A 20,846-nucleotide genomic window follows, 5' to 3' on the forward strand; every position below is an offset into this window, starting at 1 on the left:
TTACAGGAGACAAGAGGGTCTATACACATTTCTGTACATTTTTACACATTATTGCCATAGTGAACATACAAACTGCTGCACCATCTCCAATAAACTCAAAACAAACTGTCCATTAGGATGAATTCAGGGGAGATGAAAAAGGGTAGGGGACATGACATCCAACTTCCTTGCACATATGCACACTTCCACGTTGAGAAACAGTGGGTCTTAATGTGGTATATTAGGACATGTCATGTTTAAATCCCCTAAAAACTTAACAGTCTGCAACCTCAGTCTTCCAGTGACCCCCTCCCCACCCAAAAAAATTCCAATCGACGAAAATTCCCTCTACATCTTAAAAGCAAACATATTTTTTTGAATGCACTGATTGGTTCATGAAAGCAGTCTGCTACCACACCCAACACCTGAACCGTCTGGACCAGTCAAGAACTAGGTGAGAAGTGGAACATTGTCATGACTACGGAAATACAGAGACACCAACCCTGCTTTCTGATGGTTGAGCGTAAGTGGTAGGGGAGGAAATACTGGAACATTGAGGTAAACAGTGTTTTTGATATGCACACAGTCTAGCTTAACAGGTGCATTAACACATGGTGTCCCATTGATAGCCTTTAAAAGACGCTTCAAAAACATGCTGCTGTGTCCATGATGTAGGACAAGAGTAATAAAATAAGAACACTACCCACACAAAGCTCTCCAAACCTGAGCAGTCTGAACCAGCAAAGAAAAAGCTCAGGAAAAGTACAAAACTTAAATATACCTTTGAAAAAAAAAAAAAAGACTTCAGAATTTTCCCAAACCTACTAGAGAAGCCAAATATCATTTAAAAAAATAATAAATTAAAAAATTGCAGTCAGTTATCACATACAATGTCCATTAGAGTTGTGGTTGCCATCGTTGACTACTCGGCATAATTTCCAAGGGCAGCTTTTCAGTTAAGTTGACATAACGTAATATGCGGTCACAAAGAATGAAAATCATCTCCTGATTATAACAGTAGATTCCTGAAAATAAATGTGACCGCATTATTAAGAAACCTAGATGAAGTGCGCCTTGTCTTTAAGCACACAGAGGCGCTTTCATAATAGTCTTTGCAGTCCGAAGCACAAAACACTTAATATGAAGTCTTGGGCCCCCCCCCCCCCCCAGGTATAAAAGGCTACATCAATGGGGGGGGGGTGCCTGGACCCAGGTACCTGTAAACATCTATCAGTACCAAACAATCAGGGGGTGGTGCTAACAGCAGCTGTGAGGCCTTGTCATTGGTTGAAGACTGTGGGCCGGGTGGGACAATTATCAAAACAGAACGATCGGTGGAAGGGGACACGGAGGACTAGTCACCTCACCGTCGACCACCAGCTCAGTCTCCACAGTATGCAGATGTCAGACCATTTGACACTTCAAAGTCAGCACTGAAAAATAAATGGCTATGATAATAACTCTTGAGAAATCAAGATTTTTCTTTCTATACAATAAAGACATCACTGATGTCATAGTACAAAAGGGTGCTATGTACATATTTACATATATAAACAATAGGTCATAATAATTACTCCCAATGAATGTCTTATGTACATACAGGGGAGAGGCACGGTTACCAGAACAGCGCTCACTTGGGTTGCCTGACTGACAACCGAGGATTACCACGGTTACCGCATACAGGCAGTCCCCTCACTCAGACTGGCGTGCCGAATGCTGGTGGAGGTGGTTGGTGTGTCCCCCAATGTAGCCACCACCGCCACCCTCCCCAAAGTCGGTGACTGAGACCGCCATCTTGGTGCTGGTAATGTGGTGCGACCGGGCCTCGAACCCCACCCCAACCTCACTGAGGTACGGCTCAGCGGCCATGCCCATTTTCAGGCGCTTGGCGGCCGGGCGCTCCAGGTCATCCTCCCCCACCCCCGTGTCTTGCCCACACACTGCCAGTGGGCCCAGCTCGGCATGGTAAAAGCCTGCGTCCAGCAGGTTTAAACAGTCGGCCGTGCCGCCATCCACCCCGAGTGGCTCTTCGTGGGACAGAGCGCTGCGGTGGAGGCTTTCCAGTGCCGTAGGAAAGGCGTACGGGTCGAGGCAGCTCCCGGTGCCCCCATCACCTGAGTTACAGACGGACGCAACACTGCTGGTCAAGGCTGTGGAGAGCGAGAAGCAGAAAGCAGTCAAATTCAGGCTCAATTCAGGAAGCATTTCTCCAATCAGACATGCCAACTAGCTACTTCCCCATATTTCTGAGATGAAAGCAATTCTAGCGGCCATTACATTCTGACAGTCATTAACAAAATTGACAAATTTTAAAATCGGAAATCAACAACTAAACATGGTCTGTTATGCCCACTGAAGAGAATGTGTGGATTTCCTTTGTAGGTAAGACTGGCAAAATAAGAGTAAGCTGCTAGGGGAACTGCTTCATCCCTACGTAGATGGCATCTATATGATACACCTCAATATAATCAGTTGAAGATCACTACGCATATATCTTTGCAGCAGTTCCATTTCCAGGTGAACATACCAAATTCCAAGAGATTGACATGATCTTTTTGTTCTGTGCATGAGGGTGTTGGGGCGCACCTGACAGGTCGCTGGCAGTGATTGAGTTGAGCAGGTTGATCTGCTGGTCAGTGGGGGGCTCCATGCGGCCACTGCTGGAGGAGCAGACCGAGGCAGAACCCTCGGCAACCAACCCTTCCGCCTCGTCCACCAGCCGGTCCATTAGGTCCCTGCACAAAGACCCCAAGCTAGTAAACAAGACAGACACATACACACACACAAACACCTTCCAAATATGTCATACAGTAGTACTACATACAGTAGTTACGCCAGTACATGACACTGGAATGCACAAACCCCCTCTCTCTGCCTCACATCCAGGAGGAAAGCCAGATATTGTACAGTGGGGTTAGTTTCAGGAAACGCGTAAAACTCACGTTACTCCCGGATAGCTGCTGTATTTCCTCTTTCCGAATCGGTTCTGCTGGACGAAGAAGTCAAACCTCTCGGACTTCTTCCACATGTAGTAAAAAGCCACACATTCTGCCACTGTTCTTGTTGCAACCTTCAAAACAAAGATCCCAGATCCAATCAACACCCAAGCACCTTTAAATACAAGCAGCCACTTATCCATAAAAAAATATCAATCTTTCATTTTCTTACCTTGTGTTTCTGTATGAGGTGAAAATTCTTGTCGTATAGTAGGAGAGCATGCTCAAAGTTGCGACACTCTTCCTCAGACCAGGGGATCATTTCATCTAAGATTAAATGTACGAGAGCAGGTAATTGATAACAATCCAACCTTTGAACACACACACAAACACACACCCACACACAAACACACACTAAACATTACTTGCATGTAGCAGAGGAATCCACTCACCTTTTGAAGACCTTCCATTACGGTTATAGTGGTCAATGGCCTCGTGCACACTGAAATTGTTCTTCATGAGTTCATAAAGAGCCTGGAGGGTGACACACACTCATGAGCTTTTTGTTGAATATTTAACGGTCAACACTCCCATAATGAAAGAGGAGAATAATAAAAACAAGAGGGAGATTATTTGACCTACACAGCTTTACATTTACTCTACTACTGCATTACACATCAACAGAGGACTAATAAAAAGCATCATTTTCATAGAGGTTATGTTATGATGGCTGTCTCAGACCCAGTCACAACACACAGTGATCTTACCTGTTCATTGTCCCTCACCCGACCGCTGTCCAAGTCTCCTTCCATCTTGCATCCGTTGGTGTGCAACAGCGTCACCTCATGCAGGAAGTCAGTCACTTTAGCCTCTGGCAACCCATCAGGTCGCCAGAGCAACTGATCTTCATCTTCATATGCTAGAGGACAAGAGAAATCTGTTAAAATGATGTTCAGTACAGGGGGGCACTGTGGCGCAAACAGTAGCCCGGCCCACATTCGGGCTTGGTGCCCATGGAGGTCACGGGTTTGAATCTGGCCCCATGTCATTTCTCCTGTCCACTCCCCACCTCTTTTCCCTCTCATTTCCTGAAATAAAACCATAAACCCTCCCCCCCCCCCCCCCCCCCCAAAAAAAAACTACGAAGGGCAATGGGATTCTTCAATTAACATGCTGACATTTTAACGTATGGAACTCTGACTGACTGCTCATTCTTTCTCTCAGTGTTTCTATACCAATTCTATTTTTAACCCTTGAGAACATTAGTCAGGTGGATATGTGTCTTTCAGTTCAGTCTGTGACTGTTTAACCCAACTATACAGTCATCATAGCAGATTTTCAAATAGTTTTTCACATGGTGAGGGACCTCTGTTCTACATCACCGATGGCTGTTCGTTACAACTTACCTCGTTCATAGTCATAATTACAGGACAGAGATGGGATGTCAGCTTGATACTCAGCCCCTATCATGATCTCCTGTTAAAGTAAGGTTAAAGTGTTAGCTGGTTCTACCTCAAGTCATATTCCAGTTCACAAATCAAAATGAATGTTAACAAATGTTTGTTTTTAGGGACAAAACCCTTCAAGTCTCTACATAGACATCTGAAACCCTATATACAAATGACAAATCTAATGTGGGTATCATTTAAATCTCATTCCAATATAATTTAGAACAATTCCTAACCACAATGCTGACAGCCAAAATTAACATCTTTCCACAATATGCATCCATTACTAGTTTGCTATAAAGGACGACATTTACAGTGGTGAAGGAGTATGAAAAAACTGAAATAATTACTTTTCTGGAATCTTCGGGGCTCATTCCATCCTCCTCTCCTTCCGATTCTTTGTCACCATCATATATGGCGGTTGCTGGATAGGAAGAAATGTGAACACTGCATTATGGCATCTGTCTGACACTTGCGCCACCCCCTTTTCCAAACGTATTACATACAGTCATGCAATATACTGTAGCTTATTGCACTTTACGGTGCAGTTCGCGATTCTAATCCCATACTCTTTGGCAATATCAGCTAACTGCTCCCCATTGTCCTCTATCTGTCCGTTTAGTTTGTGCACTTTTAGAAATCTCTGGTATTCGTACCTTCTTGGCTCTATGTTAATGTTAATAGTAATCAAACATAGTGGCTCGGATCGAGTCATAAACAATCCCACCCAATTAACACGGTGCTTCAGGACCACAGAAGAGAGTGGTGTAATTTGATTGGCTGTCAACACAAATATCAACAACCTTTCGCGCAACTGCATCTTTAATATTAAGAAAATAAGTCACATGTACACAGAGGTGCTACGGAGTGGAAGACCTGCATAAATACACTACAGTAGACACAAACACATAGGAACAAACCCCAAACCCTCTTATCAGGCACATCAGACTTACATCGCAGGGTTCTGGGGAAAAAGTCAGTGGTTTCATGAGATGTGACGGAAGGGGTGAGGTCATCTGCTGAGGACTGAGTTTCCTCATCATCCCCCGACAGCAAATCTTTTGCTATTTCTTCCTGTAAAGACAGAGGTAAAACCCATGGATCAGATAAACATCTGAACACCACCTCCTTAACTATGGAAGACTCACACGACCAAATGCATTTCCAATGGGGAAACCCGTAACCTCCAACCCAAAATTAACACCCAACTGCTTATTAAACTCACCAAAACCATTTATTAAGTACTTACTTTATCTAGTGTCATGTCAGGGAGCTCATCCGTGAGTTCCACGGAGGAACTGTCCAAACTTGAGCCTCCCACTGCGCTGACTGATGCCTCATACCTGTAGATGGCCAACAGCTCCTCTAGTGGCATAGCGCTCTCCTGTTGGAGATAAGGAATGGTTTTACTCCACAGACACAACTACAGAGTCGCGCCACAGAGGGACTGAACTGAAGTCGCAAAACAAAGAAATATCTTCAATGTTCATCACAATTTACGATACAATGTGAGTCCACCGAAAATAGTAGTTACCTTTTCCAAATCGGCTATCTCAGCGCTCACGTTTGGCGCTCCCTCCCTCATCTCCTCCTCCTCCAGAGTCCGCTCGTCGTCATAGTCATGGACCAGCATTTCTGCTGTGGGATCAAAGTCGTGATCCTCCGAGGACAAGGAGCCAACTGCAAATAGATCACGCTGATACGTTAGAGGCCACAACCGCAAATAAATCACCCCAATAGATGAATAGATAACACCACAGGAAAATGACTCACATTTGCAATTTTGACAGTCTGTCATTAGATAAAATAATGGTAATTAAGTGCTGAAAATATTCCCAGGGAATGTCCATGAAAATGCCAAGACAGAGAATTTTAGGGACATTTCTGTTCAACTGCCAATTGGTTATTCCAATAGTAATATTTTGTTAATGAGTTTATCTATTGATTTATAAAAATAAATTAAAAAAATAAAAATGGAAATTATTTGCAAAACATGTCCGTACAGGTGGGCTAGTAAGACGATGATCAAAAATGGTACTCTACATAGCTTGCTGGTCTTAAAAATCATTAAATGGAACTGCCACTTGTGCATGAAAAGATTATGTCAATATATCTAATCAGTTGAAAAACAGCAAAACATCTAGGTATAAGTTGGTTTGTTGGTGTATGCTGTTTGATGGGCAATGCTGGCTTAACTGGGGGACCAGTGTTAGTTGCATTTAAAACCTCCTTAACATACTGGCACTACTGGTCTATCCTCAGCAGAAAATATCACCGATAAGCATTTGTTGTGATAGACTTCAAATATAAAGAAGAATAGAAGATGTATTGATGATTTTAGACCAACAGGACAGCACTGTCAGACAAAATGATTAAACCAGAAACCCGAGTGTACTAGTCTATGCTGGCTTTTCGTACAGAAGTTCTGTATTAGTGCACTAAGGGTTTTTGTACGTACATGTTAAAGTAGCACATGCAATACAAAAATTTGTAGAGAATATTGAATAAAATCTTACACATTTTCATGAATATTGTTCTGAAAATGCCCAGAACATGCATAACCACACAAGATATAATGTGCTTTAAAACAAGCATTTATTATTAGACGTATTCAGCAACAGCTCACTAGCTCCTATCTATGGCAACAGCCGATAAGTTGACATTACCGGGTGTGCGGTCGCGCCAGAACATTTATCAGGAACTTGACGGTAATAACAGCCGACATTTTTCATGGCTATATATTTTAAAGCACTGTCTGTGAGAAGACGTGACTCACCTGGGCTCGCACTTCCAAGGGAAGCCTAGAAAGACCAAAAGGATAAAGTTAATTTACAAGGACACATTCAAAAGAAATTACCCATTATAACGGTACCCAACAGTCAGGTTTGTGGTTATGCTATGTGACAAGCCGCTTTAAAGTGAAAATGTTGACACAAAATCGATCACATTTTCGTGGCAAGTCAACGTCAGACTTTATGATCAAAATCTTTCATGAGTGAATAAGGAAGATCGTTTTAATCTCCAGGAACACGGTCTCCAAATCTCACAGTTGGTAGCTTGCCAGTTTAGATAACTAAGTGAGAACAGACATACCGTTATAGGTTGCTTTATGTTATTAGCGCCCATCATATAGTTCCTACTACAGGGGAGCAATCCCTAGTGTTCACATCAACAAAATGAAGTGATGGCATGGGCTACTTCAATGTAACTCACGTCTAAAAGAACAGCTCAGCGGCAGCTCATTCTATAACAGACAGCAAATTAGCGAGATGTTGGCTATATCTGGATAATACCTCCACATAACATTGACAAGCACCATGTCACATTTCAAATTCCGCAACACAAGCGCTGGAATTTACAGCTATTTGGCGATGAAATGGCTTCCAAGCAAAATTACAGTTATCTTCTGAACATTATAAGACGACAATATACCTAACATAAAAAATGTCCTTCGCTGACGTTAAAGTTCGCTAGCGCCAATACTAGCTTGCCAAGTTAGCAGTAATTTTACTGGTGGCGTTACACGATTAGACTGACGAAACACATCGATTGCTCGGTAGCAGCTAGCTGGTTAAATGCGAATTCGCCGGGCCTAGCCCCAAAGCCATAGATCACGGTTTGAAATCAAACTAATTTTTCGCTTAAGACACCATCAATTTCCGAAAAGATATTATGTATCTTTGGATCGACGCTTTATTAACCGAAATATATTTTAAAATATCATCTTTAACTCCTTCTGATAGCTTAAATTTACATTTAAAATATGATGCTTCTTCCCCGTTTTCTTACTCACCTCCGCCATATTGGTACCTTCGGGCTAATAAACTAGCCTTAGTCAGAAACCCGGATTGAATGAGTGAACCAATAGCGTTGTAGTATTTCTTGTTCGCAATTTCCATTGGCCACAGCACTTGAAACTCACCGCGGTTAAAAACTAAGTCCTAGAATAATGTTTCTTGTTGAAATGAACAGCATGGGATCCTGACAGTTCGGGATCCCCAATGCCGTTTTATAAATACATTCAAGATTACAAATTTAATCTAAAGACCTGAAGCCATAATATGTTTTCTTATGTTGACGTGTCGTGTTGAGTGATCCATGTTATGCAGATCATTTAGCATAATTCTATGCCACTGTGATCTGATTTGCGACAGGTTAATGTACAAATATTAAATGTAGAGGACTGTCTATGTCACTCTCAAGAAGACCTATGCCACTGAATAACTGATTTAATGCAAGATGGTGCAGTTTAAGTCACCTTTCTGAATGTGTACCGGTGGACAATGTCACTGCCAAGTAGGGGTGTAATGGGAAATACATTTGGCCCTGGACTTGTCTGCTAGTACCAGGCAGAGGGCCAGTAAAGAGGCAGACAGGGTTATTAAAAACTTAATATGCATTTTGTTTTGATGGTCCCTATATGCCAGATGTCCAGTACACCTTTTCTGCCACGAAGGATCAGAGGTGTGATTTGCAATGTGGATGTCTACAGAATTTTTGGCACAAACCAAAAAATTAAAAGCACTTCAGTTATCCAATGTCAGCATTTCCTGACAGTGCCAAATATTTTTGCCATTCTGTGAAACATATGATGAAGTCCTATATGGAGACACAGGGAACAGAAGCTATAAACTACTTTTTTTAAAAAAACATTTAGTGGCTGGATTTTTTTGTTGTTGTTTTCTATCCCGTTCTTGGCACAACTTCTGATATGGCATAATTATTTTATAGCTCACAAATGCCATTTGCAAACTTAGTGTTTCATTGCAAGCCTTGTGAAATGTTTGAAAGGACCCACTGGTCTAGCTGTACATCACTGGAAGAAGAAGGAAACAGTTGATTTCCTGTAAACCATCATGCTGTAGGTCACATCTTAATAAGCTTAGAGGATTCAAGACAGCACCATTTTAGCACCTCCAGGTATGAACATACATCTCATAGTGAATAAATAGTTTTTGCATTATAAATTTGCATTATATTCTAGTGTCACAGGCCTTGATTGCTGGACGTAGACAGAGAGATCTGGCTCAAAGCTAACGCCAATCAAAAGGATTTTGCAATAGCAGATGCCATTAAAATATCTGAGAGAACTTGGTTTTATACCCTAAGAGATAAAGGGTCAACATTTCCATGATTTATATGCTGGACTGACAGAAATAAAAATGGAGAGGCAAAAGGAGAGAGAGATGGATGGATCACTGGAGACAATGGTCCTCATATGGTTATTATGAGGATACATCTAATTGAATTGATTACTCTTATCATTGCATTACTAAGTAAAGGATAGCAAATGCAACCTTTGTATGGCCAACACTGTAATATTTAATGATGATCATTCATGTTGTGCTGTTTTGTATGGAAGCCTATTTAGACGTGATGAAAAAAAGATCTTATAAGTTCTTATAATGAGAAACGTGCTGAAAATAATGACTTACTATTATTCTTTTGAGAAAGTGACTCATGACTTTCAGAATGTTTCTCATTATAACGACTTAAATCACCTTGATCTGGGCTTGTAAGGGGCTTTCATAGTTTTGTTCGCATGTAACTGAACGCTTTCCAGTTGCAATGAAGTGCAATTACCGCCACTCTGACGGGGGTGCTAGTGATCCACATTGTCAACACTCCTGACATCCTTTTCATTCCATTCGGAACACCTTCACACCTTATGCATAATCATCAGGTAAATTTCCCGTCTTGTTTGCAAGCTGACCTAAGCCGGAACTAATTAATCCGAAAACGTAGGTCTACTGCACGTTTTGTTTACAATTTTGAGAGTAAGAGCCTCTCTTTACGCTAGTTCCTTTACACATAGGCCTACTAGCAGTTTTGGAGATATCTTCTCATCCTTTTTTAGAAAAATTGGGTGAGTTGGACGTTGTGGGAAGAGCGTATGCTATACACTTGACCTTTTTAGAGGCGCTCAGATTAAACGGAGCCATTGACAGATAAAAAAAAGGTGGAACCTCTCTAACGAATGCTCTTAATTGGCTTTTCGATATGCCATGCATGGTTGCATGTGTTGCCTGAAGTTATGGAACGTAGACACAGGAGTTATCAACATGGTAAACGGGGATGGGCCAAGTTTCATTGGCTCAGCGCAGCGGTGACAGTGACAGAGCCAGTTTGAGTTTCACGAGTCTGTCATTCAAATGAGAGTGAGAGTAGCCATGTAGTAGGCATACATGGAATTGATCTGTGCCTGGATTGCATATTTCTCTCTTTTTTCAAATAATGGTCTGACAACATCATTTACTCGATGGCAAGGAAGAATTTAACTCATGCCTTGATCGTTTGATGCGGTCAAAAGGTTGCTGAGAAGAACCCAGGCATATTTTTTCTTCTTCGATCGATTGGTTGTCGCTATTTTCCAAATGGAGATAGAAAATATGGTGGCAAACAATGCTCTGTTGAAGGCTAGAGAAGGTAAGCCTTTGAAAGCGTCAACATTCTCTATTCATCTGAATTCCTTGTCATGCTGTCTTATAAGAAGTTCCATATATCCTAAGATATAACCTAGGTTTAATGTCTAGGTTTCTAGTTATGTATCAAAAGTCAGAAAGAATTGCCTAGTTGCTTCTACATTCATTAATAAACATCTGATGAACAAACTAGCAAAGTCTTCATGCAGTTTTACCGACATGTGTACCTCCTCCATTCAGAAGAGATTCAAAGTGCTTTGTTCAGCCCTTTAAAGTGATAATTTGGTTGCTATTACATGTTCTCCACAATATTTTGGGAGGAACTGATGCATAGATGCAACTACTTGCTTAGGAAAGCTGCATGCAGAATGTGCCATGATCCCCAAATAGAGGCAGGAAACATTAGAAATCCGTGTCATTCTACACTGTATAAGGTCTGTGTGGTTTTCTTTTTTAATAACAAATACAATACTCATAATGGCATTAGGAGTTTAAAATGAGACTAGGAGATGTGTTTTTTTACAACAAAGTTTTGTCCATGATCAGAATTCCCTCAGCCAATTTGGTCTAATGTGGTACAGTATAATTAGTCTAATAAAAACCTGCATTGGACGCTGGAGTCCAAACAACAGCAAACAAACACATCAATAGACTAGAAGGGCACTCGGAGGGCTCAGACCTCCACCAAGGCCAAACGCCTCTCACTAAGTTAAAGAAGGTGAATAATAACTAATGTAAAATTAATTTGGATCCGTTCCAAAATGTACAGAGTTCTTCCTTGGCCCGTGCTACACCCCTCCACCAGATTTCATGAAAATCGGTCAAGTAGTTTTTGCAAAACAGACAAAGCAAACTGAACTTCTGTGGTTGATGTTACCATTTATTGTGTAATTGTGACGGGACCCAGTCTACAAAGATCTCAAATCTCAATTTGTATGAAATGTCCAGGACCAAGAACATTTCCTTTAATAAGAATACAATATGAGGAGTTCCCTCTGTCTGCTTTACCTGCATTCAAAATCAGAGTTTGAGGTCAAAAACTGGTTTGGCCTCTCTCAGCACTAATCTAGGCTTGCCTCATCTGTCCTCAATTTCTGGCTTTACACTTGAAGCTAAATTTAGAATCACTGTAGAATATAGTTTTGCAGCTTCTTCATGGTACCTTTAGCATGCAAATTAACTGTGGCTGCAGTAGTTGATTACGTGTGCAATGTATGAAGTGTACTACAATGTCCATGATGATTAAGAGTGTTAGCAAAGCACATTTTTTTTATAAACAAAACCTAAATTTACAAAATGTTTAATATTTTATATTACAGTTGCACGTGAGAAGAAGAAGATGCATTTACATATTTATGTGTGATGTATGTATGTACTTTAAATAGAGGTTAATTCCTTATTGCCTGTTTTAGCATACTTTTTCATTTCCGCATTCAAGCTTTTTTGTCTCATGGCAAATTTCCATGATCTATTTTTAAATGGGCCATGCATTCATAATTATTACACAACAAGGATAACTCAAAACATGCCAAGCAGCTCACCCATAGAAACTGATAAGGGAGGATGTGTCCCTCCCTCATCTAAGATTACTCACTCTGCTCCATTCTCATCATCAGTTGGCTTGCTGACAAATGTATTTTTAGCTCAGACATGTTTTTCCGGTATTGTCTTGTGTCAGTTTCAACTTACTCCTGGCGTGAGACAAGTGGATGACTATTCTCCAAACTGTAGGCTACTATTCTCCAAACATATGTCTCTGTGATTTCATCATTAAGAATTAAATCTTGTAACGTGATGATTTTCAGATTCTTTCAGACGGGTATTATGCTTCAGTTGTGGACCTTATATACTATGGGTGCTGAAGGTACTGACTCAGAGTAATGAATGGTGCAGGAATGCATCCATGAACTCTGCGCAGCACTGTATCTGTGACTGGTATATCTGGTTTATGACAGGGCTCTTGTTGTCACGTCTGTTGTGTGTGTTTTTCACTACAGGTTCCGCTGAGTTGACTTCTAAGACAAACGCATAGCAACGCCTTAACACATTCCTATTCATACTGGAAACGTTGTCACTCCGAAAAATGTGTTTGTCTGATGCTGAACCAACACGTATACACCATTCTGTTTTTTCCCCCTCAAACTGCACTCAGGTGCTCCCTTAGTTGTCACACACAGAACCATTGTTTGTTGTTTCTTGGAAATGAAAATGTTTTTGGTCTTTAACAGCAACTTTAACCAGTCAATGAAACCAACTAAATATAAAAATTATGTGTATTGTCCGTACACATAATTGTAGAGGTTGGTAAAAAAAAAAAAACATACCATGTGCTTATGGGAGTGAATTGAAGCACCAGGTGACATACAGTTCCTTAAAATCTGACCGAATGCCTGGTTCAGATCCTTTGTGTCTATCGTCAGATGAGCTCCCTGGTATCTAAGCAGGAATCTATATGGAAATATGCATTTCACTAATTGCACTTAACTTAAACTAATTATACCTTTTCCCCTGTTCCACAGGCAGCACTGGTAAACTAACTAACTATACATCTTCCCTTGGTCCACAGGTAGCACTGGTAAACTAACTATACCTCTTCAATTGGTCCACAGGTAGCACTGGTAAACTAACTATACCTCTTCCCTTGGTCCACAGGTAGCACTGGTAAACAAACTAACTATACCTCTTCCCTTGGTCCACAGGTAGCACTGGTAAACGGAAAGGAAGAAGCCGAAAGTGGAAAGAGCTTCTGCGGTTCCCCCACATCAGCGAGTGCATTGAGCTGGCCAGCAGCACTGGTGGGTTCCTCTGCAAGAGAGTTCTGTTCTGTTCTGTTTTGTTTTGCCTGAACCTCTATGTGGTGTTGCTGAATTTGTTTGAATTTGACAATTAATTTCCCCATTTAGCTCCAACTTTTTAGTGAAGATTCATGTTCTTTATCAGACATTTCACAAATATTAGCATGACCTAACCATAAAGACTGTTAGGAATTACAAAAACGAATATTTAAATAAATGAATGAATGAAATGAAAATAAAGAAATATGATATAACTGGTATAAAAGCTGTGTGCTTGTGTTTTAGAGCGGGACTACTTCAGTCTGTGCGATCAGCAGCCCATTGGAAAGGCACTCTTCCGTATCCACTGCCAGAGCAAGCCTGAGCTGCAGAGATGCATGTGTCTGCTTGATGAAATGGTACAGGCCCTTGTGCATGTGTAATATGTACCTTGTATGTCATAGCATGTGGTTCATCACATTGTATATAAGATAGTATATGCTGACACGTACCATAGTATGTTATTTCAGTACATTGGAAATACACACACACACACACTGTTGACGTTGAATACACGGGGTGTAAGGTTGAAAGGTCTAGTAAATGGACTGTTCATAGGCCATGTATAGAATCAGTTAGGAAATTCCATGTTAACATAGTAAATGTGCTCCAAGTATCCACTCAGTAGGTTTCCCTCTTAAAGATTGTACCTTTGGTTTGGTATGGTAACGGAGAAATACTGAAGATTATTTCAAGTGTATAGATTACCGGACTGTACATGCAAATGTATACAAGTTAGATTGCATGTTATCTTCATGAGAATGTTGTCACATCGCTGAAGAAGGCTGTTGATCCAACAGATTTTTTAGTGTTAATGGCTGAGGCCATAGTAGTCTGTGGTGAAGATGCTCCCACAGACATCGGTTTTAGGAGACTTGTCTCACAGTTTGTTCGAGGTCATCCATTATCTTCTGTTGTTCGTGTATGTTCACCGTTCCTTGACCGCATGATGTCAAACCTGATCCTGTTGATTTGATCAAGATCTTAATCAGTGAGGAAACAGGAAGAAATCGGTCTGTACTCCAACTCAAATTTCAGTTTTAGATCAATTACAAATTACTTGTCGGCCCAGTTTCAGACCAGTTGCGTGAGCAACAGATGTATAGGTTCTGGGAGCATATAAAGACTGGTACTTTATTAATCCTAGATATATTTGGTAGTTCGATAGTTTGACAATGTACAGTCACTACAGGTGAGTATGTGCTCTGACTGCATGCCATCGAGCCTGGCACTCAAGTGCATGTATGGCACCCTGTAGACCCGGGTTCAAGTCCGGGTGGGGTGACTATGCTCAACCTTTGCTACAATAAGCACAAGATCTTCACAACCACTACTTCCTTGGATGAGTGGTTTCTAAATGGTTTCATGTATATCTCCATAGGACAAATATGAGCTAAATGGGTCCATTTATATCTCCATAGGACAAATATGTCGAGACACCTGATGCTGAGCGTGTGAGCCGAGGCAAGAGCATCATGGAGAAATACTTGAATAATCAGGTATGCAAGATGGAGGGCTTGCACATAACCAATGTTAGAGGATTTCAGAAATGTCATCTTAACAACTTAACAACTTTCTCTCTCTCTCTCTCTCTCTTTCTCTTTCTCTCTCTCTCTCTCTCTCCCTCTCTCTCTCCATTGGTGTGTATGCATGCTTGTGTTTAGTCTCCTGACTGTGTACACCAGGTTGTGGACAGCCACAGGCGGCAATGCAGAGAGAACCTAGAGAGCAGTCCCTACAAAGACGTATTCAGTGACTGCAGACGGTTAGCCACCCCACACAGCATATGCAAAACAACAAACAAAACCCATTGTGCCACTGAAAGTTGCTTTTGCCATGCATGCTTAACACCGTAACAGAAATCATGCCAACCTTACTGAATGTTAATGACACCACAGTGGTTTTGTATCCCTTAGTTGTAATGTGAAAAGAAGAGCTGCTTTTTAGCTTTTTGTCCATTCTCACTCAATTAACTCAAATTGTCATATTTACTGTCCTCACAGGGCCATTCATGACTACTTAAAGAGAGAACCGTTTGAAGATTACTTGGAAAGCATTTATTTTGAACGCTTCCTTCAATGGAAGATGATTGAGAGGTCAGTGTCAAATACAAGCAAAAAAACAGTTCAGTTGCTGCCTCAAGGAACGATGCATTATTGAAGGCTTCTACATTTTTGTGTATTCTCCTCAGAAAGCCAGTCACAAAAGATATGTTCAGAGAGTATCGAGTTTTGGGGAAAGGAGGATTTGGAGAGGTATTGTTTCTGCAGAAATACTAAATGAACTCTTAATGACTTAATACACTTTTTAATTCTTAATTAACTCGTAAATACTTTATAAGAAATGTATAAACAAAAATGTAATCTATAAGGAAACGTGGTTGTGCTGTCATAAGTAGACTCTGTGCTGTGCCTTGAAGGTCTGTGCGGTTCAGTCTCGAGCAACAGGAACCATGTACGCGATGAAGAAACTAGAGAAGAAGAGAATGAAAAGGCGACACGGAGAATCCTTGGCCCTCAATGAGAAACAGATCTTGGAAAAGGTCAACAGCAGATTTGTGGTGAGAAAACCCCAACTCCGATCATATCATGTTTCCGGCTATTTTGCCAATACGGTGCAAAAGAACTTGTGGTGTGTTTAACAACAGTAAGGATTGGCACCACCCCAACTGCTGAGAGGCTAGTGAGTGTAATAAGAGAGAATTAAGATTCTCATCATTGCTCCTTCTACATTGTACAACTTGTATGTACAAAATGTTAATATGAATTTACAGTATAAGTTGCGCAAATCCTACAGAGACATACATTTTATCAGTGTTTGCCCTCAATGTATACAACTTATATGCACCTGTCAGCTGTTTGCCAAGTTCAATGACAACTTTAAATATGCAAGGATGAAAGTCAAACCTTGTAAATGTAGAGGTGTATCTATTAGTAAGGAAGAATTGGGTGAAATAGAGCTGTTATATTGATCAATGTGAAGTGATTCCCTCATTGTAAAAAAAATAGTAAAAAAATGGTGATGAATTTAGGTAGGTGGTGCAACTTCACATTGTGTGACAAGTTGCAGAGTTTAGATAATTTATTGCTAAGGCTATCAGTACCATTGACAAGCCTTTTTTGCCTGCTAAAAAATGTACCTGTGGTGCTTGCCGTTTTGGCTTTTGCTACACATAAGGTGGCCTTTGACTGTGTGTGAAGTTGCTAGGTCAGACTTGGAGAAATAGGGAGGTGGGTCCGGGATGTCAGACACCACCGTTGAACCCTCTGGAGGTATCGCAGGCCTAATTCAACAAAACACTGAAGAAGGAAGTTGTCCACTTGATAATCCCAATAAAATGATCACAAAGGCGTCTTTGTATGTATCAGATTCAGTGTATGTATCATGTTTCAGTATGATGGTTGCAGTGCACCATGTTATGTAATAATAATACTAAATAATAATGCCAAGGCTGTTTGTTTGGCATGAGTATTTGCATTTGGCAGTGAGAGATTTGCTCAGTCCGAGCCATTATGTTTGTTCCCCAGTTACCGAGCCAGTACTCTATACGAATGCCAGAGTTTCTTTAAACGCTCGTACTAAACAGACAGTTGTAAGGGACAACTCGCTGAAAGTGACAAAAAGCAGATTTATAATCTTGGACTGATGGTGAAATGAAACCCTGGTTGTTTTACTAGAAACAACATTAAGATCAGGAACGCGATAGCCATTTCATTCACCTTTCTGCCACAGGTCAGTTTAGCCTACGCTTACGAGACCAAAGACGCTCTCTGTCTGGTGCTAACGCTCATGAACGGAGGGGACCTGAGGTTTCACATCTATAACATGGGTCTGCCGGGGCTCTCCAGTGATCAGGTGACGTTCTACGCTGCTGAGGTCTGCTGTGGTCTGGAACATCTCCATCGGAAAACCATAGTTTACAGGTGAGGCACAGTATTTGCTTGTATTTGTTTATGCTTAAAATAAACATGCATAAATCATATTTCTAATATTACAAGTGTGTTTTGTATTGTTCTGTGCTGTTTCCTTTTTCATCCCCTCTTCTCTTAACTTCTTTTCTCTCTTCTTCTCTTAACTTCTCTTTTCTTATTTCTTATCCTGCTCTGATGTTGTTAACTTTCAGCTTTTGCTTATTTTATCAGTAATTGTAAATAAATAGACATTACATATCAGATAATCAATGACCATCTGTTTTGCCATTATGGCATACGTATATGTATCCATTATTATGTTTTTTTCTTCTCTAACATTTTTTAGGGATTTAAAGCCTGAAAATATTCTTTTGGATGACTATGGTAAGTCATTTAACTTCCTTGATGAGGTCACCGGTCGTAAGCAGGAAGTTCTTGATCATTTCTTAGTCTGCCCTTACCAGGAATGCAATGTTCCGAATGTTCCAGGAAGCAAACACTGAAAAATTATTTTAACAACTTTGATAGTCAAATTTAGAAACCAACCAACCAAGACACATTTGTGAATGTGACATGTACTTAACTGAATGTTGCCAACAGGACACATCCGGATATCAGATCTGGGCCTTGCCATCACCTTGCCTGAGAAAGGTCAAGTTCATGGCAGAGTGGGTACTGAAGGATACATGGGTATGTGCTGAGTTCTGTGCAAATACTTCTAGGCTATGGAGAGTGTGCACAACACGTGCACAAGTATACATTTAGTGTACATCTAATTTTACATCAAATCTATTTTCAACCTTTGTTCCCTATACAAATTCTAAATGCCATCTAAATGCCGTCATATCATTTTATAGCACTAGAAGTTGTTGTTGTTGTTGTTGTTGCAGCACCTGAGGTGATAAAGAACAAAGATTATGGCTTTAGCGCTGACTGGTGGGGTTTCGGGTGCCTCATCTATGAGATGACCCAGGGATCCTCTCCTTTCCGTGGCCCCAAGGAACATTTGGACCGGAAGGAACTGCACAACAGAGTTCTGGATACCCAGGAGCGCTATGGGTTCAGATTTAACGCAGAGGCCAAAGACATCTGCTCAAAAGTAAGCACTCATGGACACCATATGATGACTAAACTGAGAAATTAAATGTGAATAATTTAATCAATAATCAAACAACATTGATGATTTGATAGTACTGTCACTGTATCGCTTGATTGACATGATGTAGAAACATTTAGTTGGGTATGGTTAATGGGACTGAATGGGAAGTCTAAGGGGACAAAAAAGAAAGGCCATTGTTAACATGTGCATGTATGTGGAAGGGCTATAAGTCATTCTTCCCCTGCGGTTAACACCACAACTTTTGCAATGCCACTGCATGACCAGCAGGGGTCATAACACTGATGAGTGTATTTTGTGTACCACAAAGACTATTTTTAGCAATACAAATATGAGGCTCACGTCACATTTTGCCATCTTTGACTTTGATCAGCTCTTGACCAAAAATCCATCCATGCGTCTGGGGTGTCAGTCAGAGGGCGCTGTAGAGGTGAAAGCTCAACCCTTTTTCGCTCACCTCAACTTCAGGCTGCTGGAGGCTGGAATGCTGAAGCCGCCGTTCGAACCTGATGTAAGTTCCTGCCTTCCGGTGGTATTGAGTTTCTGTTCGGATTTTCTGTAGGTGCTGGAGACGTTTCAACAAATCAAATGGCTGCATAGTTTTTAACTTTTGCATCTATACTTCCACTTCCACAGTATTAGCTTTGCAAGTGCAGCAATTACCCAATTTAACACTGGCTACATGGAGTTAAAGTGAAATCTGTTTCTATAGACTAATACCAAAAAAGAACACTTCTTATTATATATTTCTATAATGCATTATTAAGTCACATTTACATTTACATCTGGTTCTTCCCCCTGCCTGATACACAAATCTCAATTTCAGAAGTCCCTATGCACGAGATGTATGCTTTCTCTCTGTCTGAATTAAATCGTTGACACTTTTTCTCATTTATCTGTGCCCTGTTGGGTTCCAGCCAAGAGCTGTGTACTGCCGGGATGTTCTTGATATAGAGCAGTTCTCAGTGGTCCGAGGAGTGAGCCTGGATGTGAAGGACGAGGACTTTTATGGCCAATTCAACACTGGGGCATGTCCTATCCCATGGCAAAATGAGGTATGGGGCTTGTGGCAGTGTCTGTATAGTACCAGCTTGCTATTCATTCATTATCACCAGTTAAGTTGTCAGTATTTCATTTGTTCACTATTTTTTCTTTTTTTTATGTTTTAAATATTATTAAGTGAGGTGTGATTGAAGCTTTATTATTAAATATCAAATTAAATCAAAATATTAATCAAACTATTCAGTTGCTGAGGGGCTGAATGTGGTCTAGTGTAAGATGACTGAATAAGACTCCTTAACAGGGAGACAGCGGTCCTTGAGGTGAACAGTGTTTACGTTGGGGGTCATTGGTTGTGTAGCTACTGGGGCTGTGTAGGTGGTGCCTCATATCTCCCTCATTACAGATGATCGAGTCAGAATGTTTTCAAGACCTAAACGTTTTCGGCCAGAATGGGGAGAGACCTCCAGACCTGGATTGGGACCACATACCCGAGCCAAAACACAGACCCGTGCAGAGACACCGACTACTGCACAGGTTTTTCAGACGACACGTAAGACACACAGACAACAAATGTGGGGTTAACAGCATAGTTGTACTAGCATAGGTGAGACACAAATGCACTTTTTTTTGTCTGTTCTGCGATGTCAGATGTTGCAGAGTATGTAAGCTGATGTATGAGTATTCTACAACTGTCTCTGGGTTAGGAACTCATGCCTGACCCCGCAGTGTGTCTTACCCCTTAACTCTGTAGTAGTTTTGTTATCATTTTTATTGAAAAGTATAGATTTCAGACAGTTATTTATCCACATATACATGAGTTTTGTTTGTAGCAGTTTTTCTAACATACAGTAAAGGTTGTTTCCTAGCAAATTATCGAGTGCATGATGGCCCAAGAGAATTATGTCAGAGATGTTTCAGTTTCAGAATTAACAGAAACTCATGAAAGCTAAAGCTAATCTCGCATCCACATGCTGAACTGAACTACCATTCCATAACTTCCACACTCTTGCCTTTTGCGGATTCTCACTGACTTTTGCTGCTCCCCTTTTCCTACAGAATTCCTATAAATCCGAAGGTGAGAAAGAGAAAGGAAATTCACTTCAATTCAACAGCCAGAGTTCAGAGGACCTGATAAAGACGGCTTTTTAGAGGAGCGCACACACCCTCCACTTTCCAAAGGAATGTTCCACACCACAA

At 40.9% G+C, this 20,846-nt stretch overlaps 2 protein-coding genes across 2 annotated transcripts; one reads left to right on the forward strand and one right to left on the reverse strand.

Moving 5' to 3' along the window:
• Positions 1 to 1,550: 1,550 nt before the first annotated feature.
• mier3a (mesoderm induction early response 1, family member 3 a) lies at positions 1,551 to 8,165 on the reverse strand (the record flags this gene model as incomplete). The annotated part of the gene is made up of 13 exons (XM_080835389.1): positions 1,551 to 2,129; positions 2,566 to 2,714; positions 2,922 to 3,049; positions 3,148 to 3,242; positions 3,368 to 3,449; positions 3,683 to 3,834; positions 4,322 to 4,391; positions 4,714 to 4,787; positions 5,317 to 5,437; positions 5,613 to 5,747; positions 5,898 to 6,043; positions 7,140 to 7,164; positions 8,157 to 8,165. The coding sequence occupies 13 exons, from the start codon at positions 8,163 to 8,165 to the stop codon at positions 1,672 to 1,674; spliced, it is 1,644 nt and encodes a 547-aa protein (XP_080691515.1). The 3' UTR covers positions 1,551 to 1,671.
• A 2,572-nt stretch (positions 8,166 to 10,737) lies between these two features.
• grk5 (G protein-coupled receptor kinase 5) lies at positions 10,738 to 20,798 on the forward strand (the record flags this gene model as incomplete). Its single annotated transcript, XM_080835390.1, has 16 exons — positions 10,738 to 10,789; positions 13,485 to 13,580; positions 13,866 to 13,978; positions 15,041 to 15,118; positions 15,284 to 15,384; positions 15,623 to 15,715; positions 15,811 to 15,874; positions 16,039 to 16,179; positions 17,352 to 17,542; positions 17,877 to 17,914; positions 18,131 to 18,220; positions 18,421 to 18,629; positions 19,021 to 19,158; positions 19,565 to 19,702; positions 20,053 to 20,199; positions 20,706 to 20,798. 16 exons carry the CDS (start codon positions 10,738 to 10,740, stop codon positions 20,796 to 20,798), a joined length of 1,782 nt encoding a protein of 593 aa, XP_080691516.1.
• Between the last annotated feature and the right edge of the window lie 48 nt (positions 20,799 to 20,846).

Source organism: Sprattus sprattus (assembly GCF_963457725.1).
Source record: "Sprattus sprattus genome assembly, chromosome: 3".
Classification (NCBI taxonomy): Eukaryota; Metazoa; Chordata; class Actinopteri; order Clupeiformes; family Clupeidae; genus Sprattus; species Sprattus sprattus.